The following is a 23,258-nucleotide window of genomic DNA, read 5'->3' on the forward strand; positions in this document are numbered from 1 at the left end:
CTAAGATGGGATAACCCCTTTAAGGCGTGCCAGACATCACAAGGGTGTGTAGCAATAAAGTACAGCCAAAGGCATTTCGACCTTGGGAGCTTTGGCTGATGAGACCCAACTAGTCTGGTATACATGGTGTAACAAAAATTAATAAAGAGAGAGTGGAAAAAATGCAGAAAGGATAGCTAGAAGGAGTATAATAGAGCTACAGAAAGTAGCGGAAGTTGATGGATAAAGATAGAGCTGATTAGTAGATCATTGGATGCCCAATAGGGGCATTGCTTCTTTGGATGTGATGTTTAAATAAGAAAGTATTAGAGATAAAGTAGGAATAAGAAATGTAATCTAGATGTAAATAACCTTGGCCATTTGTGGCCTTAGGCCCAAGTAGGTGGTCATCTTGGTAGAGAGGACAGATAAGAGGAGTTCAGTATGCAAGAGAGCAGAAAGGAATATAGATAATAAGAGAGGTATAAGAAGACCATTATAGTTTTTAAAACTATGCTGGCAAAAGTACCATGGAGAAGAGGAGTGGCCCTTATACTAATGTAGTAGTTCAGGTATTATCTGAGATAAAGCTGTTTGGTGTCAGTTGGAAGACTTTCTTCTTGGACTTTGCAGAAAGCCTGTGTATCACTTCCTCCCAGGGAGTGGGTGGTAGAACTTGTGGTAAATCCTCCTGGCCTTTCACAACTGCCCAGTCTGGAATTTGAAGGTCTGGTAGTTCTAATGCTTTTTAAATTCCTGGAAGAACCATTATCAGGTACTGTTTGTTACCAAATGTGAAACTAAGACCAAGAGGAAATTTCCAGCTGTGTTCGATGTTCTTAGCACTGAGGACTTCTATTAATGGGTTGAGGGTAGTGATGAGCGAACTCGAACTGTATAGTTCGGGTTCGTACCGAATTTTGGGGTGTCCGTGACACGGACCCGAACCCGGACATTTTCGTAAAAGTCCGGGTTCGGTGTTCGTCGCTTTCTTGGCGCTTTGTGACGCTTTCTTGGCGCTTTTTGAAAGGCTGCAAAGCAGCCAATCAACAAGCGTCATACTACTTGCCCCAAGAGGCCATCACAGCCATGCCTACTATTGGCATGGCTGTGATTGGCCAGAGCACCATGTGACCCAGCCTCTATTTAAGCTGGAGTCACATAGCGCCGCCCGTCACTCTGCTCTGATTAGCATAGGGAGAGGTTGCGGCTGCGACAGTAGGGCGAGATTAGGCAGATTAACTCCTCCAAAGTACTTGATTATTGATCGATCTGCAGCTGTGGATCATTGAGCTGCTGATACTCAATTGCTCACTGTTTGTAGGCTGCCCAGACCGTTTGTCAGTCACATTTTTCTGGGGTGATCGGCGGCCATTTTGTGTCTTGTGGTGCGCCAGCACAAGCTGCGACCAAGTGCATTTAACCCTCAATGGTGTGGTTGTTTTTTGGCTAAAGCCTACATCAGGGTGAAGCTGTCACACCAAGTGCATTTAACCAGCAATAGTCTGTTTATTTTTTGGCCATATACTACATCAGGGGCAAGCTGCGCCTGTCACCAAGTGCATTTAACCCTCAATCGTGTGGTTGTTTTTTGGCTAAAGCCTACATCAGGGTGAAGCTGTCACACCAAGTGCATTTAACCAGCAATAGTCTGTTTATTTTTTGGCCATATACTACATCAGGGGCAAGCTGCGCCCGTCACCAAGTGCATTTAACCCTCAGTAGTGTGGTTGGTCAAGCTATCACACCAAGTGCATTTAACCAGCAATAGTCTGTTCATTTTTTGGCCATATACTAAATCAGGGGCAAGCTGCGCCCGTCACCAAGTGCATTTAACCAGCAATAGTCTGTTCATTTTTTGGCCATATAATACATCAGGGGCAAGCTGCGCCCGTCACCAAGTGCATTTAACCCTCAGTAGTGTGGTTGGTCAAGCTATCACACCAAGTGCATTTAACCAGCAATAGTCTGTTCATTTTTTGGCCATATACTACATCAGGGGCAAGCTGCGCCCGTCACCAAGTGCATTTAACCCTCAGTAGTGTGGTTGGTCAAGCTGTGACACCAAGTGCATTTAACCAGCAATAGTCTGTTCATTTTTTGGCCATATACTACATCAGGGGCAAGCTGCGCCCGTCACCAAGTGCATTTAACCAGCAATAGTGTGGTTATTTTTTGGCCATATCCCAGTCTAATTCTGTCACTAAATCCATACCGGTCACCCAGCGCCTAAATACTAGGCCTCAAATTTATATCCCGCTAAATCTGTCGTTACCGCTGTACTGTTGTGGCTGGGCAAGTTATTTAGTGTCCGTCAAAGCACATTTTTTGTTCAGGGTTGAAATACAATTCCCAATTTAGCAATTTCATAATTTAGTGGTTTCTGCTATATCAGAGCTATTTGAAATCTATCCCTAAAAGGGTATATAATATTCAAGGTGCACATAGGGTCATTCAGAATAACTTCACACACACGCTACTGTGCATTTCCAAGTCCAATTCTGTTAGTAAATCCATACCGGTCACCCAGCGCCTAAATACTAGGCCTCAAATTTATATCCCGCTGAATTTGAATACAATACATTGGGCCAAATAATATTTTTGTTGTTGTGGTGAACCATAACAATGAGGAAAACATCTAGTAAGGGACGCGGACGTGGACATGGTCGTGGTGGTGTTAGTGGACCCTCTGGTGCTGGGAGAGGACGTGGCCGTTCTGCCACATCCACACGTCCTAGTGTACCAACTACCTCAGGTCCCAGTAGCCGCCAGAATTTACAGCGATATATGGTGGGGCCCAATGCCGTTCTAAGGATGGTAAGGCCTGAGCAGGTACAGGCATTAGTCAATTGGGTGGCCGACAGTGGATCCAGCACGTTCACATTATCTCCCACCCAGTCTTCTGCAGAAAGCGCACAGATGGCGCCTGAAAACCAACCCCATCAGTCTGTCACATCACCCCCATGCATACCAGGGAAACTGTCTCAGCCTCAAGTTATGCAGCAGTCTCTTATGCTGTTTGAAGACTCCGCTGGCAGGGTTTCCCAAGGGCATCCACCTAGCCCTTCCCCAGCGGTGAAAGACATAGAATGCACTGACGCACAACCACTTATGTTTCCTGATGATGAGGACATGGGAATACCACCTCAGCATGTCTCTGATGATGACGAAACACAGGTGCCAACTGCTGCGTCTTTCTGCAGTGTGCAGACTGAACAGGAGGTCAGGGATCAAGACTGGGTGGAAGACGATGCAGGGGACGATGAGGTCCTAGACCCCACATGGAATGAAGGTCGTGCCACTGACTTTCACAGTTCGGAGGAAGAGGCAGTGGTGAGACCGAGCCAACAGCGTAGCAAAAGAGGGAGCAGTGGGCAAAAGCAGAACACCCGCCGCAAAGAGACTCCGCCTGCTACTGACCGCCGCCATCTGAGACCGAGCACCCCAAAGGCAGCTTCAAGGAGTTCCCTGGCATGGCACTTCTTCAAACAATGTGCTGACGACAAGACCCGAGTGGTTTGCACGCTGTGCCATCAGAGCCTGAAGCGAGGCATTAACGTTCTGAACCTGAGCACAACCTGCATGACCAGGCACCTGCATGCAAAGCATGAACTGCAGTGGAGTAAACACATTAAAACCAAGGAAGTCACTCAGGCTCCCCCTGCTACCTCTTCTGCTGCTGCCGCCTCGGCCTCTTCTGCTGCTGCCGCCTCGGCCTCTTCCTCCGCCTCTGGAGGAACGTTGGCACCTGCCGCCCAGCAAACAGGGGATGTACCACCAACACCACCACCACCACCTCCGTCACCAAGCGTCTCAACCATGTCACACGGCAGCGTTCAGCTCTCCATCTCACAAACATTTGAGAGAAAGCGTAAATTCCCACCTAGCCACCCTCGATCCCTGGCCCTGAATGCCAGCATTTCTAAACTACTGGCCTATGAAATGCTGTCATTTAGGCTGGTGGACACAGACAGCTTCAAACAGCTCATGTCGCTTGCTGTCCCACAGTATGTTGTTCCCAGCCGCCACTACTTCTCCAAGAGAGCCGTCCCTTCCCTGCACAACCAAGTATCCGATAAAATCAAGTGTGCACTGCGCAACGCCATCTGTAGCAAGGTCCACCTAACCACAGATACGTGGACCAGTAAGCATGGCCAGGGACGCTATATCTCCCTAACTGCACACTGGGTAAATGTAGTGGCAGCTAGGCCCCAGGCGGAGAGCTGTTTGGCGCACGTCCTTCCGCCGCCAAGGATCGCAGGGCAACATTCTTTGCCTCCTGTTGCCACCTCCTCCTTCTCGGCTTCCTCCTCCTCTTCTTCCACCTGCTCATCCAGTCAGCCACACACCTTCACCACTAACTTCAGCACAGCCCGGGGTAAACGTCAGCAGGCCATTCTGAAACTCATATGTTTGGGGGACAGGCCCCACACCACACAGGAGTTGTGGCGTGGTATAGAACAACAGACCGATGAGTGGTTGCTGCCGGTGAGCCTCAAGCCCGGCCTGGTGGTGTGTGATAATGGTCAAATCTCGTTGCAGCTCTGGGACTAGCCAATTTGACGCACATCCCTTGCTTGGCGCATGTGCTGAATTTGGTGGTGCAGAAGTTCATACACAACTACCCCGACATGTCAGAGCTGCTGCATAAAGTGCGGGCCGTCTGTTCGCGCTTCCGGCGTTCACATCCTGCTGCTGCTCGCCTGTCTGCGCTACAGCGTAACTTCGGCCTTCCCGCTCACCGCCTCATATGCGACGTGCCCACCAGGTGGAACTCCACCTTGCACATGCTGGACAGACTGTGCGAGCAGCAGCAGGCCATAGTGGAGTTTCAGCTGCAGCACGCACGGGTCAGTCGCACTACAGAACAGCACCACTTCACCACCAATGACTGGGCCTCCATGCGAGACCTGTGTGCCCTGTTGCGCTGTTTCGAGTACTCCACCAACATGGCCAGTGGCGATGACGCCGTTATCAGCGTTACAATACCACTTCTATGTCTCCTTGAGAAAACACTTATGGCGATGATGGAAGAGGAGGTGGCCCAGGAGGAGGAGGAGGAGGAGGAGGAGGAGTTGGAAGAGGGGTCATTTTTAGCACTTTCAGGCCAGTCTCTTCGAAGTGACTCAGAGGGAGGTTTTTGGCAACAGCAGAGGCCAGGTACAAATGTGGCCAGCCAGGGCCCACTACTGGAGGACGAGGATGAGGAGGAGGTGGAGGAGGATGAGGATGAAGCATGGTCACAGCGGGGTGGCACCCAACGCAGCTCGGGTCCATCACTGGTGCGTGGCTGGGGGGAAAGGCAGGACGATGATGATACGCCTCCCACAGAGGACAGCTTGTCCTTACCCCTGGGCAGCCTGGCACACATGAGCGACTACATGCTGCAGTGCCTGCGCAACGACAGCAGAGTTGCCCACATTTTAACCTGTGCGGACTACTGGGTTGCCACCCTGCTGGATCCACGCTACAAAGACAATGTGCCCACCTTACTTCCTGCACTGGAGCGTGATAGGAAGATGCGCGGGTACAAGCGCACGTTGGTAGACGCGCTACTGAGAGCATTCCCAAATGTCACAGGGGAACAAGTGGAAGCCCAAGGCCAAGGCAGAGGAGGCGCAAGAGGTCGCCAAGACAGCTGTGTCAATGCCAGCTCCTTTGAGGGCAGGGTTAGCATGGCAGAGATGTGGAAAACTTTTGTCAACACGCCACAGCTAACTGCACCACCACCTGATACGCAACGTGTTAGCAGGAGGCAACATTTCACTAACATGGTGGAACAGTACATGTGCACACCCCTCCACGTACTGACTGATGGTTCGGCCCCATTCAACTTCTGGGTCTCTAAATTGTCCACGTGGCCAGAGCTAGCCTTTTATGCCTTGGAGGTGCTGGCCTGCCCGGCGGCCAGCGTTTTGTCTGAACGTGTATTCAGCACGGCAGGGGGCGTCATTACAGACAAACGCAGCCGCCTGTCTACAGCCAATGTGGACAAGCTGACGTTCATAAAAATGAACCAGGCATGGATCCCACAGGATCTGTTCGTCCCTTGTCCAGATTAGACATTAACTACCTCCCCTTAACCATATATTATTGGACTCCAGGGCACTTCCTCATTCAATCCTATTTTTATTTTCATTTTACCATTATATTGCGAGGCTACCCAAAGTTGAATGAACCTCTCCTCTGTCTGGGTGCCGGGGCCTAAATATATGCCAATGGACTGTTCCAATGTTGGGTGACGTGAAGCCTGATTCTCTGCTATGACATGCAGAATGATTCTCTGCTGACATGAAGCCAGATCCTCTGTTACGGGACCTCTCTCCTCTGCCTGGGTGCTGGGCCTAAATACAGACGTGGACAAAATTGTTGGTACCCTTTGGTCAATGAAAGAAAAAGTCACAATGGTCACAGAAATAACTTTAATCTGACAAAAGTAATAATAAATTAAAATTCTATAAATGTTAACCAATGAAAGTCAGACATTGTTTTTCAACCATGCTTCAACAGAATTATGTAAAAAAATAAACTCATGAAACAGGCATGGACAAAAATGATGGTACCCCTAGAAAACACAGAACATAATGTGACCAAAGGGACATGTTAATTCAAGGTGTGTCCACTAATTAGCATCACAGGTGTCTACAACCTTGTAATCAGCCATTGGGCCTATATATATGGCTCCAGGTAATCACTGTGTTGTTTGGTGATATGGTGTGTACCACACTCGACATGGACCAGAGGAAGCAAAGGAAAGAGCTGTCTCAAGAGATCAGAAAGAAAATTATAGACAAGCATGTTAAAGGTAAAGGCTATAAGACCATCTCCAAGCAACTAGATGTTCCTGTGAGTACAGTTGCACATATTATTCATAAGTTTAAGATCCATGGGACTGTAGCCAACCTCCCTGGACGTGGCCGCAGGAGGAAAATTGATGACAAATCTAAGAGACGGATAATCCGAATGGTAACAAAAGAGCCTAGAAAGACTTCTAAAGAGATTCAAGGTGAACTTCATGCTCAAGGAACATCAGTGTCAGATCGCACCATCCGTCGTTGTTTGAGCCAAAGTGGACTACATGGGAGACGACCAAGGAGGACACCATTGTTGAAAACGAATCATAAAAAAGCAAGACTGGAATATGCCAAACTACATGTTGACAAGCCACAAAGCTTCTGGGAGAATGTCCTGTGGACAGATGAGACAAAAATCGAAGTTTTTGCCAAGGCACATCAGCTGTATGTTCACAGACGAAAAAATGAAGCATATCAAGAAAAGAACACTGTCCCTACTGTGAAACATGGAGGAGGCTCTGTTATGTTCTGGGGCTGCTTTGCTGCGTCTGGCACAGGGTGTCTTGAATCTGTGCAGGGTACAATGAAATCTCAAGACTATCAAGGAATTCTAGAGAGAAATGTACTAGCCAGTGTCAGAAAGCTTGGTCTCAGTCGCAGGTCATGGGTCTTGCAACAGGACAATGACCCAAAACACACCGCTAAAAACACCCAAGAATGGCTAAGAGGAAAAAATTGGACTATTCTAAAGTGGCCTTCTATGAGCCCTGACCTCAATCCTATTGAGCATCTTTGGAAGGAGCTGAAACATGCAGTCTGGAAAAGGCACCCTTCAAACCGGACACAACTGGAGCAGTTTGCTCATGAGGAGTGGGCCAAAATACCTGCTGAGAGGTGCAGATGTCTCATTGACAGTTACAGGAAGCGTTTGATTGCAGTGATTGCCTCAAAAGGTTGCGCAACAAAATATTAAGTTAGGGGTACCATCATTTTTGTCCATGCCTGTTTCATGAGTTTATTTTTTTACATAATTCTGTTGAAGCATGGTTGAAAAACAATGTCTGACTTTCATTGGTTAACATTTATAGAATTTTAATTTATTATTACTTTTGTCAGATTAAAGTTATTTCTGTGACCATTGTGACTTTTTCTTTCATTGACCAAAGGGTACCAACAATTTTGTCCACGTCTGTATATGCCAATGGACTGTTGCAGTGGTGGCTGACGTGAAGCCTCATTCTCTGCTATGACATGCAGACTAATTCTCTGCTGACATGAAGTCAGATCCTCTGTTACGGGACCTCTCTCCTCTGCCTGGGTGCTGGGCCTAAACTTATGAAAATGGACTCTTACAGTGGTGGGTGACGTGAAGCCTCATTCTCTGCTATGACATGCAGACTAATTCTCTGCTGACATGAAGCCAGATTGTCTGTCTGTTACGGGACCTCTCTCCTCTGCCTGTGTGCTGGGCCTAAATATATGTCAATGGACTGTTGCAGTGGTGGCTGACGTGAAGCCTCATTCTCTGCTATGACATGCAGACTAATTCTCTGCTGACATGAAGCCAGATTGTCTGTTACGGGACCTCTCTCCTCTGCCTGGGTGCTGGGCCTAAATATATGCCAATGGACTGTTGCAGTGGTGGGTGACGTGAAGCCTCATTCTCTGCTATGACATGCAGACTAATTCTCTGCTGACATGAAGCCAGATTGTCTGTTACGGGACCTCTCTCCTCTGCCTGGGTGCTTGGCCTAAACTTATGAAAATGGACTGTTGCAGTGGTAGGTGACGTGAAGCGTCATTCTCTGCTATGACATGAAGACTGATTCTCTGCTGACATGAAGCCAGATCCTCTGTTACGGGACCTCTCTCCTCTGCCTGGGTGCTGGGCCTAAACTTATGAAAATGGACTCTTACAGTGGTGGGTGACGTGAAGCCTCATTCTCTGCTATGACATGCAGACTAATTCTCTGCTGACATGAAGCCAGATTGTCTGTTACGGGACCTCTCTCCTCTGCCTGGGTGCTGGGCCTAAATTTATGACAATGGACTGTTGCAGTGGTGGGTGACGTGAAGCCTGATTCTCTGCTATGACATGCAGACTGATTCTCTGCTGACATGAAGCCAGATTGTCTGTTACGGGACCTCTCTCCTCTGCCTGTGTGCTGGGCCTAAATATATGCCAATGGACTGTTGCAGTGGTGGCTGACGTGAAGCCTCATTCTCTGCTATGACATGCAGACTAATTCTCTGCTGACATGAAGCCAGATCCTCTGTTACGGGACCTCTCTCCTCTGCCTGGGTGCTGGGCCTAAATTTATGAAAATGGACTCTTACAGTGGTGGGTGACGTGAAGCCTGATTCTCTGCTATGACATGAAGACTGATTCTCTGCTGACATGAAGCCAGATTGTCTGTTACGGGACCTCTCTCCTCTGCCTGGGTGCTGGGCCTAAATATATGCCAATGGACTGTTGCAGTGGTGGCTGACGTGAAGCCTCATTCTCTGCTATGACATGCAGACTAATTCTCTGCTGACATGAAGCCAGATTCTCTGTTACGGGACCTCTCTCCTCTGCCTGGGTTCCGGGGCCTAAATATCTGAGAATGGACTGTTCCAGTGGTGGGTGACGGGAAGCCAGATTCTCTGCTATGGGACCTCTCTCCAATTGATTTTGGTTAATTTTTATTTATTTAATTTTTATTTTAATTCATTTCCCTATCCACATTTGTTTGCAGGGGATTTACCTACATGTTGCTGCCTTTTGCAGCCCTCTAGCCCTTTCCTGGGCTGTTTTACAGCCTTTTTAGTGCCGAAAAGTTCGGGTCCCCGTTGACTTCAATGGGGTTCGGGTTCTGGACGAAGTTCGGATCGGGTTCGGATCCCGAACCCGAACATTTTCGGGAAGTTCGGCCGAACTTCTCGAACCCGAACATCCAGGTGTTCGCTCAACTCTAGTTGAGGGTTCTTCTCTTTTGCAATGTTTGTGAGGATAAGTCGGGGTATATATATATATATACTTGGACGTCCTCATATTCAATCTGAGTAGTTGACCTAGTATGTCGCAGTATTTCTTCTTTCTTTCACTTTATAATTAAGGAGGTGACAGATAACGTCTCTAAGTGGTTCTGACTCTTTAGGCTTCCTTCGCGACGCCCTATCCACTCTTTAGGCTACCTTTGCAACGTTCTATAATAATGTCCTCTGTGTAAGAGTCTCCCAGGATAGAGCAAAAAATTTGTAGGACTGTCAGATGTAGTGCCATTGGTGCAACAGCCTCTGGAAGACCTTTGATTCTCAGATTATTTCTGCCGCTTCTATTTTCCTGGTCTTCTATGGCATCAAAGGCCACGTTGAGGTAGTTTTGGCAGGACATCATTTTAGCCGTGACAGCAGTACTGTAGTCACATCTCAAGTTGCTCCACTCTGGCCCCAATACGTTTCATATCTTGCTTAATATCATGTAAGTCTTTGGAAAGGGGGTCCAGAGCTTTTGTCTAAGGACTTTTGTAGGTAGGAGCGAGAGATCGGAAGGGAGTCTTGGCTAACTGGGATATCCATTCACTATCAGACTCTTTTTCCAATATCAGCTTGAGCTCTAGGAAGAGCATCTTTGGATGGTGTAGCAATCTTCTGAAAAGCGCCATTCATATTCTTTTTTGTCATGTATTTGTCCATCTCTCCATGTGAGGAGGCGAGTTTTGGGGAATTATTGGAATCTTTGGAAGCAGCGTTCCCAATTTTCACCATTTTATCTCAAAGTAAGTTAAAGAGGTGTTGGGTCTCCTGAGAGCCTATTTTAGGTAAGTACACAGATGAAAAAATGTGTAGCAGTAGAGCACCACAGGGAAAAATTAGGACTAAGTACTGAAGTTAAAACTGGTGTGACTATAGTATCAGCAGTAGATTGGTCAAAACACAATTCAGAAAAATTGGAGCTCTGCTCCTGCAGTGGGTGGTGGAAGCGAGATTCGATCTTGGCACCCCGAATGAGCTTCAAAAGTGCTTCAAACATGGTATATAGAGGTTGGAAACTTACTGAGGCCTGAGCAGTCCAGATACCTTAATTCTTCCCAATTCCGGCGCCGGGACTTCAACTTGCTGATCTCCCAACAGAGGAACAGCAGCAAAAGTGGTGGGTAGAGATGGTGTCTACGGCTGCAGCGATTAAGAGCTGAGCACATGGAAGTACTCTGGATGGATTAATCTGACGGGTGTAGGTGTTTTTAATTAAGACCGGGTGCGTGCATGTTCGGGTGGCCACTCTCCCCCGCTCCTGTGGCTTCTAGTAGGCTCCTGGCAAGGGGCTAAAGTCCGGCTGGCAGCAAGTTAGGTTACCGAAAGTCTCTGGTTGGTTGGAGCAGTCGCTTAGGCCTTGCAGGCCCCAGGTTTCTACAGATAGATCCTCAGCTGTGAGAGGCCTGATGAAGGTAAGTATGGATAGTATGTAAGACCACTAAGATGCTACCTTTCGTGGAATTTGAGTATATGGTGACACGATGCAGATTATGGCCGGTATCTCGCGTGAATCCCAATCCTGGCAAGATGGAGGAGCTGCCGAGGCACACGCGGGACCCCGCAGGACCAGTGACAAGCCAGACAGGCCCCCAGAATTTCCCCTCGGCAGTCCCGAAGAAGTTAGTACTGCTAGACTGCACTGGGAGTAGTCAGTTTGGTTTACCAGCAGGCTCCCGCAGTACTTTAGGTTTCAGTCTTTGTGAGCGCTAGGCCAAAATTGTAACTCCGGTCTAGGTGATTCACCGGACATCGGGTTCAAACTGCAGTTTAAAAGATAAATAGTTGGCTCTGATGCTTTGGAGGTCACATGTGCTCTGGTTGGATGGATGACGGTGGATTTAAATCCCCAGTCAGAGCACTGTAGAAACCAGCCGTTGTCCTCGACTTCTGGTCATGCCCCTGTGACACAGTGAAGGGTATGGTCTGGGAAAACAGGTATTTTCCTCCCTGCGTGTACTGCTAGGCTGATTTGCAGCCAGGTGGGGTCAAATACCGGACTGGATTTTAAGTGCCGGTCCGGGTGTTGGCAGCACCTGGCTGTCCTTAAAAGACAGCTGGCCTCAGCAGCAATGTCTATGCTGGGATCTGAGGCTTGTGCCGGGCTGGAGGGCTGAGATCTGTGTGTAGGGAAAACAGGCCCCCTAAAGCCTGCTATGGACTGCTGGAGGCAGAACTGCCAATGGGTAGCCTCAGTTCCTTCAATGAGACCAAGGATACCACAGAGAAACAACAGCTCCCCGTTTGTTGCCAGGTAGAGCCGTTTCGGCCCCTGGAATGCAGTGCTCCTGCGGAAAGCTGCCTCAGATGCTGAGGTCACAATTGACACATCACATTTGAAAAATGGGGCTTCGTCCTTAAGAGGTTAACTAAGAATAAACTGACACCTGTCAGAGAGCAGTGTATGCAGGGGTCGAGTGGAGGGGGAACGCATGGGAACGGCGTTCCTGCACTCTTTTCATGGCAGGAACGCCGTTCCCTTTCAGCCTCAAGCCAGGAGAACACGGCTGAATCAGATTCACAGGGGGAGATGGAGCGCACTGTGCAGGGCAGGTTAAGGGAGGAGGGGCGGCTTCAGTTGAGAGGAAGCTGTCTGTGCGGTGCCGCTGCCTGCGACTCCTCTCATGGCGCCCCGCCCCCTAATGACATCATCTCCTTCACTACGAGATCATTTAGAATGTCTTTTAGAAAAGTTTGTCCTGGGATTCGAACTCACGACCTCTACACATCAGAGAAAGGCATTTACCCTCACAGCCATAAAAGCTGTCTAGGTAGTTGCTTAAAAAAAAAAAAAATATAAGACTTATACTTATACCTAGTGTACTGATACCTAGTGTACAACCATACACATGACAGCTGCCCCAACACACCCAGCTCTGCTACATCCATACACAGTGGGCAAAGTTACCTACAGTAGAAGTCTTATATATTTTTTTTTTTTTAAGTAACAAGCTAGACAGCTTTCATAGCTGTGTGGGCATATGCCTTGCTTCTGCTGTGTGGAGGTTATGAGATCAAATCCCAGGACAAACTTTTCTAAAAGTGTTATTTTTATTTATTTATTTTTAGTCCGCAGCGACACAAATTACAGCATGCTAGATTTTCTGTGCTTTTTTATTTTTTGGAGGGGGGGGGGGTTGCAGTGGATCTTGTGAGTTCCCACACTTTTTTTCCCAGGACTTGACCCCTGAGTGTATGCACTGGAGACAGGCCAAAGTCTGGGTGGGACTGAACCTGGGCATTGAGGTGGGAGGTCTCCGCTAGCTGATTTGCTTGAGCCTGGCATGACATGTGAAAAAACTTTTCCATCATACTGAAAACACTTAACTGGCTTCAGCGGAAAGTGGGTGACTTTACAGGGGGCATTATTGTTTTTGGTACAATGCAACGTGCTCCATCAGTACTGATATGATGCAGTACTGATATGGCTCAGATGGTGTTACTGCCATTAAATGCTTCTACTACAATGCAACGCATTTAACACAGATGGATATAATGCAGTGAAAAACATATGTACACTAATTGCTCAGCAGTCAGCACTGCAGCATAATGTTAATTGCACTGGGAATAAGCTGGCAATACTGTAAGCGTAGAAAAAACCTGTGTCAGGCACACTCTGCTTTAGCTCCTCACTCCCTGAATGCCTTCCCTATTCTACACAATTATTTTTATTTTTAGTCTTTCCCATCACTGTCCCTGACACTAGAATAGATGCTCAATTGTGACTTAACACTGTCCCAAAGATTGTTTTCTGCCAGAGACTGCTACACCCATTTAACTTGATTAGCAGCTAAACACAGAATGAAGTTCTAATCGTTCTGCTAGGGCAACCCCCTGCCTGCTGACCCACTGATTTGCTCATTCAGGCTGTCTGCTAGTCTGTGAGCCAATCAAGGAAAGCCCATTTCCTCTCAAGGTCATGTCAGCATACTTCTTCCTCCTCCTTTGTGGAGCAAACTGGTTTGCTCATCTCTAGTAAATATCAAGTATTAAGTATTTTGTGAGCTACAGTAGGACTATTCATCTTAACAGCTGAGAAACCAGGAAAGCAGAGAACATAGAAATCTCTTCCCAGGTTATCCTCGATATAATCAGACACCGCCTGAGTGACAGGCAGAGACATGGCCAGATGGTGTAGTTGTTCCTAGCAACAGGTCTCAGCCTCCTTGTTAAAGACACCTGCATAACTAGCATAAGAGAGAGGAAGAGCATGCCAACTGGGTGGTCTCTAGACAGGAAGCACAAAGGTAGGCTAGCAGAGGAAGCAGGAGGAGTAAGGGTTCACAGAGTGGTTTGGGCCTGCCCTCGCTGCACTAAACTACCAGTTTGCATATGGATTAAAAATACTTTTTCTCCAAAGTAAAGCAATGGATCACTAAGTGAACACTAAAGTTGTGTGATAACATTAACAAAAGCAAAGAAATGTGTGGGCACAAAATATCACTTTATTAAACAGTTGATCAGTTACAGTTTTTAGACAGCATGATCTGCTGCCCAGAAATTATCATTTAGATGTCTGCGCAAATTATTGTATTACTCAATGAAAGAGCATTTTGCTCGTTCATCGGGTGATCAGCAGCACCTCTACACGGGCAGATTATTAGTAACGAGCGTTCATACAAATGTTCGTCCCTGATAATCTACTTGACAATTGGATAGTATGAAAGGGCCTGATAAATTTAGATTGTGATCTACAGGTTTACAGAATGGTTGACCAAGGGAAAAATGAAGTTGTTGGTGGTAGGATTCAAATACTTTGGTCAGTAATATAATAGAAGAGCTGCTTAATTATCATTAAACATGATTGTACTCCTTCAAGTTGCTTTCCCTTTCCTTTTCAACCTGATATTTTGGAAACCCCACTAGATATAATGGGATTCTACAACACAATGGCTGTGGTCCATATCAAGAGCTGCTTCTCTTGAGCTTGAACCTTGAAGCTGTGAGCTGTTTATCAACAAGATGCACACCAAAGCTGTGGAGTATAAAAATAGCTCAGCTTTGAAGCATTTCAGAACACAGCTCTCTGGAAGCCGAGCCAGTATATGGTTAATACTGCTGTATACTAAGCTCTTACCAAATATGGATAAAACACAGAGTGTATGCAAAGAAGCAGCCGTCATTCACAAAACAGTGTCGTCACTTCAACCTACATCTAATTATTCTTTCAACAATAAAAGGGGAAAGCGTGAGGGAGATGGAGACAAATATAAAGAAAGACAGGAAAATCAGGATCAGATACCTATTTACAGCTGCTGGGGGAAATGCAGAGGTTGAAAACGCAGCTAAATTAATCACATCTTATGAAAATATGCTTTTCTATAACCAAATATGGAATGTATGGCCGAAGGGTAAGATCAAACATGAGGAGAGTTATTTAAATGAGAACTAATCACTCTTGAGAAGAAAAATAATGAATATTCTGCAGTTCAATCAATAGGCATGCGTCTTCATCTCAATCCAACCCTCAATCTACATCCATTGCCATTAGATTTCAATGATTACTTTTAGGCTGAAATACCTTGCAGATCCCCCAATATAAAAGACATTCTGAGCAGATTCAGTGATTATTCTTGTTTGAATATGCATGTAGGTAATATAGCTGTAGTACTCCCCATATGTTCAATAGTACAGCCTAGCAAAACAATTCAGTAATCGCTATATGAATTATGCCGAGTTCATATAATGAAGATACATGAGATGCAGAGATTTTAAAAACGTTTACTTATAGATTTAAAGCGTTTTGATATTTGATGGAAATGTAGCATTTTCAATATTGTCTGCAGTTTCTCTCCAAATTAAGTACAGAATGTGATATTTTGCTCTTTGTAGAAATCTCTCTCCCCAGCCCCCCCCCCATTCTGCCCCTCCTTTCTCTTCTGTCTCGTTGCTCAGCGTCATCTGTATGAGTTAATGACGTTCGCCTGTAATAGCAGAGAAAGGCAGCTCCCTAACCATGCAACCCATTGATGATAAACTCCACTCTACTCCCCCCTTTCCTTGCGTCTCACCTGCCCACACACGCCTCAGTTACTATATAAAGAGAACCATGAGCAACAGTTCTTTAAACCAGAACCCAGAGACAGACATCAGGAAATCTGAACAGGAATACCACAATATTCGGGAAGAAGAGACTACCAGAAGAAGAAAAACGAAGAACAGAAAAGAAAAGAAGAAAGGGGCTCTCTGGACTGACTCTTATTCAGCAACCCAGAGACCCCATCCAAAATGTATAGGTCTACGAAAGGTGCATCAAAAGCCAGAAGGGATCAAATTAATGCAGAGATTCGAAACTTGAAAGATCTTCTTCCTATCTCTGAAGGAGACAAAGTACGGCTATCTTACCTCCACATCATGTCACTAGCTTGTATCTACACAAGGAAATCTGTTTTCTTTTCTAGAGGTAAGATATTACTTTAACAATGCAGCCATCATTTTGGTGTATTTGTATAGTATGTGAATGATCCTTTTTTCAGTTTAAGATTAATCTTTAATCAAGACAAACGCTGCGTCATTTCTGAGACAGTCCTTAAGAAATCAGACTCTGCTTGTCTCCGCATCTTTCTCCCTGTTGCTTGTGTTCATGCAACCTGACTCATATCATTAATACACTGCAGCAAAATAGGATAGTAATTGGTATGACCATTTCTATAAAAATAAGAGTGTACTGTCATGTTGCTGCTGTCCTTGGTGCTCAATTGCAGAAGTCTGGACTTACCACTCTCCAAGGTCCTGAATGTTAGAACCAACACACATATACAGTATAACAATGAATATATAGAAACAAATAAATGTTAAGATGTTCCTCATTTCTGTTTGCCCAGCAGGTCAATACATGAATGATTTGGAAGGTCTACTTTCTAGTCAAGACTTACAAGATTTCATACATAACCTTCCTGGCTTCCTACTAACCTACACAAGTGAAGGGAAACTGATATATTTGTCTGATAATGTTACTGATCATCTTGGACATTCAATGGTAAGTTAGTTGAAGATCACTGAACCATAATGTCTTCTGAAATATGATGTTTTATGCTTAGTGTTATTACAAGCCACAAACATAGGGTTAGTACAAAAATATTGATCTAGATTATATACTTGATTATTTATATTCTCAAGCAGATACCTACATTAATACATTGTACATTCAATATTACACAGGGTACAGATGAAGCAGAATTAACAGTCATGGGTGACTTAAATCTGCTGCATTTGCATAGACTTGCATAAGAGGTACAGATGCAGCAGAGTTAACAGTCAGTCATAACCCGTTACCTAGATGTAATAACTCTGCTACATCTGTGTATCCAGAAATCAGCCATAGAGTAAATTATTTGAAGAAATACAATGGATCTATGTCTCATCATGTCATTAAATTTACTTAAACAGGTTGATTTGGTTGCTCAAGGAGACAGTATTTATGACATAATTGACCCATCGGATCACTTTGTCATGAGGAATCAGTTGTCTCTCCCATCATCACAAGATAGTGGTAAGTGTCTGAAGCATCTCATGCTTTTTCTACCACTGGTAGTAAGCAATTTATTTATAGCTCATTGTTCTGAGATTTTGATTTACCATGGAAGTGTCCACAATAATATAATGTCAATACAGCATAAACAAAATACCAGTTTCCCATAAGGAAGAATTGGGATTCTACATTGGGATTATTTAGTGTTATATTAAGTATACTATTGCACTTCTAATCTTACCATAATATTTTTATTATTTTAAACTAGAGAGAATGTTCAGGTGCAGGTTCAATACCTCAAAGACAGCCCGAAGACAGAGTGCAGGAAACAAGTTGGTTCTTATAAGAGGGAAGTTTCAGCAGGCTCCACTTGGCACCTATTGGTCATCTAATCCTGTCTTCACCGCTTTGTGTATTCCTCTTGACCCAAAACCCAGAGTAACTGAAAACCATTTTCTGATGGACTTCTTTGAGAGTCGCCACGCTAAGGATCTTTCTGTTATGGAAGTTTCAGAAAGGTAAATATTGAATATGTGCATCTACCCATCTCTACACCCCTCTTATAAGATGCACTTATGTATAACTTATTTGACATAACCTTTTATTCACTTTTCTGCAGCGCCTTCCTGCACTTGGGTTTGGAGAAAAATGATTTGGTCTGCAAGTCATGGTACCATCTCATTCACCCTGAGGACCTGACACAATTGTCTATCCAGCATTATAAACTATGTAAGTTTAAATAATTTGCACAAAATATTGGTACCATATGTGGGACAGTATTATATTGTGGTGATATCTATTGTGAGGGAAACAGAAAACGATAAGGGTTCTTGTTAATAACATATCAAATTAAGTGCATAAGGGCATACATACAAGATAGATAACCAGAATGATCCCAAGGAATTCAGAATGAAATACATTACAGTCTGCAAAACCTCTGATTTCCTACTCTTTTTCTCTGCAGTAAGCGAATCTGGTGAATGCAGAGCAGAAGTGGTTTTACGTCTGCAGACAAGAGACCAAAAGTGGATATGGGTGTATTCCCTGATGTTACTGGAAAACCCTGATGCCCCAATTACATCTTACAACTATATAATAAGGTAAGGGCTTATTATCTCAGATCTTTTTACAGACACCATCTCATATGCATTTTTTCGTTTTCAGGACTGGTATACTCAGTCACACTTTGTCTAGATCATTCCTCATATGAAAACATACAGTATATTGATATAACTTCATATGCTAATAAATACATTATCTAAAACAAAGGTTTGATTATCCCCAGTGACTCAGAAGCATGGTGCCTGAGACAACAACTGACTTCAGAGGAGTCCCCAATTTCTTTCCCAGTTGGAGGTCCTTCCCTCCAAGAGAATCTTCTCTCCCCAGCCAAAGTGTCCAGCCCGGATCAAGTGTTTACACCCCTTGCAAACACACCTACAAGCGTCAGCCAGTCTTTTGAGTTTTCAGAGCCTGTGCCCGTCAGTCCAGAAGATCCAATCTTGTGTCAGAATACCACTACAGTTATGGAAGAATCTGTTGCAACAGAGAGAAAATTAGAAAATCAGTCTCTATTTTCACTTTACCAACCAACTTCGTATGATCAGAGTTTCAGAAGAGATAATGCTGGGACTGTACCACCCAAAGATTTTACTTGCACTCCTCCATACACTCCACACCAAAACTGTACTTTCCTCTTTGGGGCTTCAGAGAGTGTCCCACAGACATCTTCTGAAAAGGACAGTACTACCCTAACTCCAGAACTGTATTACTCCTACTGCAGTTCCCTCTATGAGAAGCTGCCACCAACCCCTGATAGTCCTGGGGATGGAGGAGACTGCACAATAATGACAGTGCCAGAAATACCCAGTCCTCTCTTTGTTGACCTACCAATGCTTCCTGAGGGGTTAGTCACCCCAGAGACATCACCCATCAACCAAGTAATCTTCAGGTATTCAGAACAAGAGAAGAATGAAATTGACTTCTTAGTAAAACAGATTGGCTCTTTAGCCAATGTCTTTAACAATGTGGCTACTAAAGATATTCCATGCTCTGAGAGTGTGGTATTGAGTGGCCATGGACTGGCATGCCGAAGTGTTTCCCTCCCTGCCAGTCTTCCAGATGCAGATATTAATCCAGACTTTCCTCGATCCTGGAAGAGCATTGACTTTTCTGTTTTCTTGACATGTCAAGAACAGTCTGGCCCCACAGGTAGCCATCCGGTTTGCAGTCTTTTCAAGGACTTCTCCGATTCTCCACCTTTTGCCACCATGAGGCCTCCTTGCAGTCCTGTGGAGGAGGATGAACTAGGAGGGGACCTCTCCACATCTCCATCCATGACTTCGAACGTGACGACTGATCTGTCGCCAGAAGAATGTAACTTCTTAGAGGAACTGATGTCCTACAAAACAGACCTTGAGGCAGGTGCCTCAGAGATTCAATGTGACCACTTTAATGATGAGTTGTATCAACTCCAGATTGAGCTGCAAGACGGCTTCCAGCAAGGTAACTTATTAGTGCAAACCTCTGAAGTTATATTTATAAAATAGATTACGGCATATTGTAACGTTATCTTTTATAGATCAGAATTTGTTTAGCTTTCTTCTACCTAAAATAAAACCTATTCTTTTAGTTAAGGTCTCAGTGTCAAACTTTTCACTTTACAAAATAACTAGTGAAAAATATGTACTAATTTCTCTCCTTTCTTTTGTTGTTTTACAGATGGAAGTGGAAAACCTTCGTTTTGAAATAAGTCTGTGACTTACTTCGATATGTATGGCATATTGTCATATTCCAAGCAGATGTTTCCTGCCTAATAAAGAACAAATCAAGACGCACAATGTGGGAGCAAAAGAACGACTTTTTGCGTCGTACGACTCTCCCATTTATCGCAAAACGGCTTTGTTCATTTTTTCTCTTTCAATCCTCTATTATTGTTTTCTGAATTTTGTGCATGTTTACAAGATATATCTTTTGTTTTCTTTTGAAAATAATGGTACAGGCAATGGCCCAAAATGTCAATTTAAAAACAAAGGGGGAGATTTATCAAACTGGTGTAAAGTAAAACTGGCTTAGTTACCTATAGCAACCAAACCGATTTCACCTTTCATTTTCCAAAAGAGCTGTGAAAAATGAAAGGTAAAATCTGATTGGTTGCTATGGGCAACTAAGCCAGTTCTACTTTACACCAGTTTGATACATCTTACCCAAAGGGTTTGCAGAATTGGTGAGAAATAGAAAAAAAAAGTGTATATTGCAAAATTAAGCTGTAAGCAGTCTTACATAACAAAATAAGTATTCACTTGTAGTGAAACAAAAAAATGTAGTGTGTATATATATATATATATATATATATATATATATGTATTGTGGATATAAAAAAAATTCAAAGTTTTTGTAAATTAGAGACATTTTCTCAAAATCAAGGTCTAAAGATTTCTGAAAATTATTAGATATCAGCTGCTTCAATCACTGATATGAATTTCAAGCACATTAATAACCTTGAACATGGCATTAGACAAAATGGGTAAAAGAAATACGGTAAGGTTCTGCTGAAGAGCGACCAAATTACCAACAAAAATACAAGCCACCAGTTATTATTTCAGCACTGCAATGAACAGTATGGGAGAACTCAGGTTGCAAAATTTGCAGTAACCATAATTGCGATATTTATGCTTACACTACAGGCACCTTAAAAGGCCTGATAATAGCTACATTACATCTGTATTTTACATTTATACCGGCAATAGGTTTACATTCAGAGAAAATGCACGTTGATGCTCACTTTCACTCTTCTAAATAACGGTTGATGGCTTGTTTTTTTTGTTTCCTACCCATCAAATCTTAGACCTCCGCATCCTTCTGTAGGTGCCTGAACTGCACCCATTTATCCCGATTTAAGTTTATACCTTTTTCAATTTTAGCCTATGTACTTACATTTTAAATGTAAAAGTTTCACAAAAAGATAAAACATAATTCACAAAATAAAGGGACTGGGATTACATTAATCCCAGACAGGTTTTCCCAGAGAATGTCAAAAGTTAAACAGTATGGGGTGATGTTGCTAATATTCTCTCCCTTATATTTAAGGTGCAACATTGTTGAAATAAGCCAAAAGGCACAAATACCAGCAGTAAGTCCTTCAGCATTGCAGAATAGCATATGGATTTTCAGTTTTTCAATTCTGTAATTTTCAAATTTCTTTATCTAATGTATTTGGTGTTAACAAATATGCAAAATATAACGCTGAATTCCTTGTATTGGCTCACTGAACTGAAGTATCGGTACACAACTACCTGTGCCTTTTTTATGAATATTTGTATTTTGGATAATTGCACCTTGAAAGAGGGGGGAAGTGTTTGATGTAAAACTGAACCTCTACAAAAAAAAGTGCTAATGCTTATAAGCAAGCATAGAATTTTTTTTTATATGTATCAAAATTATGGTGCGGTGGCGTGCCATAAAAGATTTAAGTATAAGGATATTTTTTCCTGAACAGCTGTTTTTCAAAAGTTTGAGAGAAATGGTGATAAAATGTACAGTTATAAATATTTATAAGTAGAATTTTTCTAATGTGTATGACAACTGCATTGTGTTGGGCTGGTGATGTTAAGTCCTGGTCTTGTACAAAGTGATTTTTTTATTGACATGATAAAGAAAGAAATGAAAAGAAAAAGCTGTGTATGCTTTTTTACTACATATTGCAAGAAAAATGTATATAAGTGCATTGCATCCCAGAATCCCAAAACTATCCAGCAGTATCAAAACTAGGTTTAAGACGGAAAAACAAGCAAATAAAACACTGACAGAATATAGCAGCAACTGCAGATTATAAAGAAGGCAATTCACATTATTCCAAACAATGAGAGCTCTTTATTTTGTTACAGTTTAGCAGTAACAATATGCAAATAAGCACTCTTTCCAAAAAGAAATAAAAGCAGAGCCTCTGATGCCACCACAAGTAAGGTAGCTATACTATAGGGCAATGCTCAACCCGTTAAACAGGCCTTGAAGCATAATTTGGATGATAGCTAAGCCAATACCTCATTTGCAGACAGTTGTTTCAGGGTGATTGCCCCTCATGGGAGCAGAACTGGCTTAACTAGGTGAGAGGCCTTTGTCAGGATTTGGGGGTACTATTTCTCTTTATGGAGAGAGCCTAGTAGGCATGAGGAGTCCTATAGGCAAGACTACGCTCCTCTGGATTCTGGGAAAAAGATATGCAAATTAGCTTCCTTTTCTAAAAAGAAAGCTGAGCATCTGATGTCACCAGATGTAAGGTATCAATCACCCCTAAACAGCTGTCTGCAGTTGAAGTACTGGCTTAGCTAGCATCCAAGTTATGTTTCAAGGAGATCGGAGGTTCAGCTTTGTTCAAATTCCCAAACAGATTGCATTTGGGGGGTTTGGGCAGATCTCTAGGCATTGTAAGGGGGCACTGGGATAGTAGTTTTAACCTGTTCCGGACACATGATGCACCGGTATGGCATATTGTCCGGTACTTAAGGACACATGACGTACTGGTACGTCATGCATAGTACTGATCACCGCCGCCCGGTCATCGGAACCCAGTGCCTGCTCAAATCATTGAGCAGGCACCTTGGCTCAATGCGCCGGGGGGTCCTGTGAACCCCCCATGTTGGAGATCGCAGCAAACCTGCGGTTTGCTGCGTTTCCTGCGATCCTGAGAGGTGATGGTGACATCACCTCTCAGGATCGCTCTCATTGGTCGGCTGGGCGGGCGGGTCATTCAAATTATTGCAGTGCTCCTTTCCTCCTCCTTTTGTGTCGGGGAGCCAAGGAGAGAGGAGCGCTGCACGTGGATCACCAGCTGCACTGATCTCCAGCCAGCACCCCAATCTTTGCCCCAGCACCCAGGTAATTAGGGAAAGGTTAGATTAGGCAGGGATATTTTAGGGAAAGTTAGTGAGAAGAAAAAACAAACAATTTTTGATTGCATCACCTGTGAACTGTTACACCTTCCTGCGGGGTTGTTTTGG

At 44.1% G+C, this 23,258-nt stretch overlaps 1 protein-coding gene across 1 annotated transcript; it reads left to right on the forward strand.

Annotated features, from left to right (window-relative positions):
- The first annotated feature begins 16,016 nt into the window (after positions 1-16,016).
- Positions 16,017-20,006, forward strand: NPAS4 (neuronal PAS domain protein 4). Its single transcript, XM_044271065.1, has 8 exons — positions 16,017-16,191; positions 16,616-16,767; positions 17,178-17,280; positions 17,528-17,777; positions 17,879-17,988; positions 18,224-18,359; positions 18,545-19,764; positions 19,981-20,006. Exons 1-8 carry the CDS (start codon positions 16,017-16,019, stop codon positions 20,004-20,006), a joined length of 2,172 nt encoding a protein of 723 aa, XP_044127000.1.
- Positions 20,007-23,258: the final 3,252 nt, after the last annotated feature.

This window comes from Bufo gargarizans, chromosome 10, assembly GCF_014858855.1.
Source record: "Bufo gargarizans isolate SCDJY-AF-19 chromosome 10, ASM1485885v1, whole genome shotgun sequence".
In the NCBI taxonomy this organism is placed as follows: domain Eukaryota; kingdom Metazoa; phylum Chordata; class Amphibia; order Anura; family Bufonidae; genus Bufo; species Bufo gargarizans.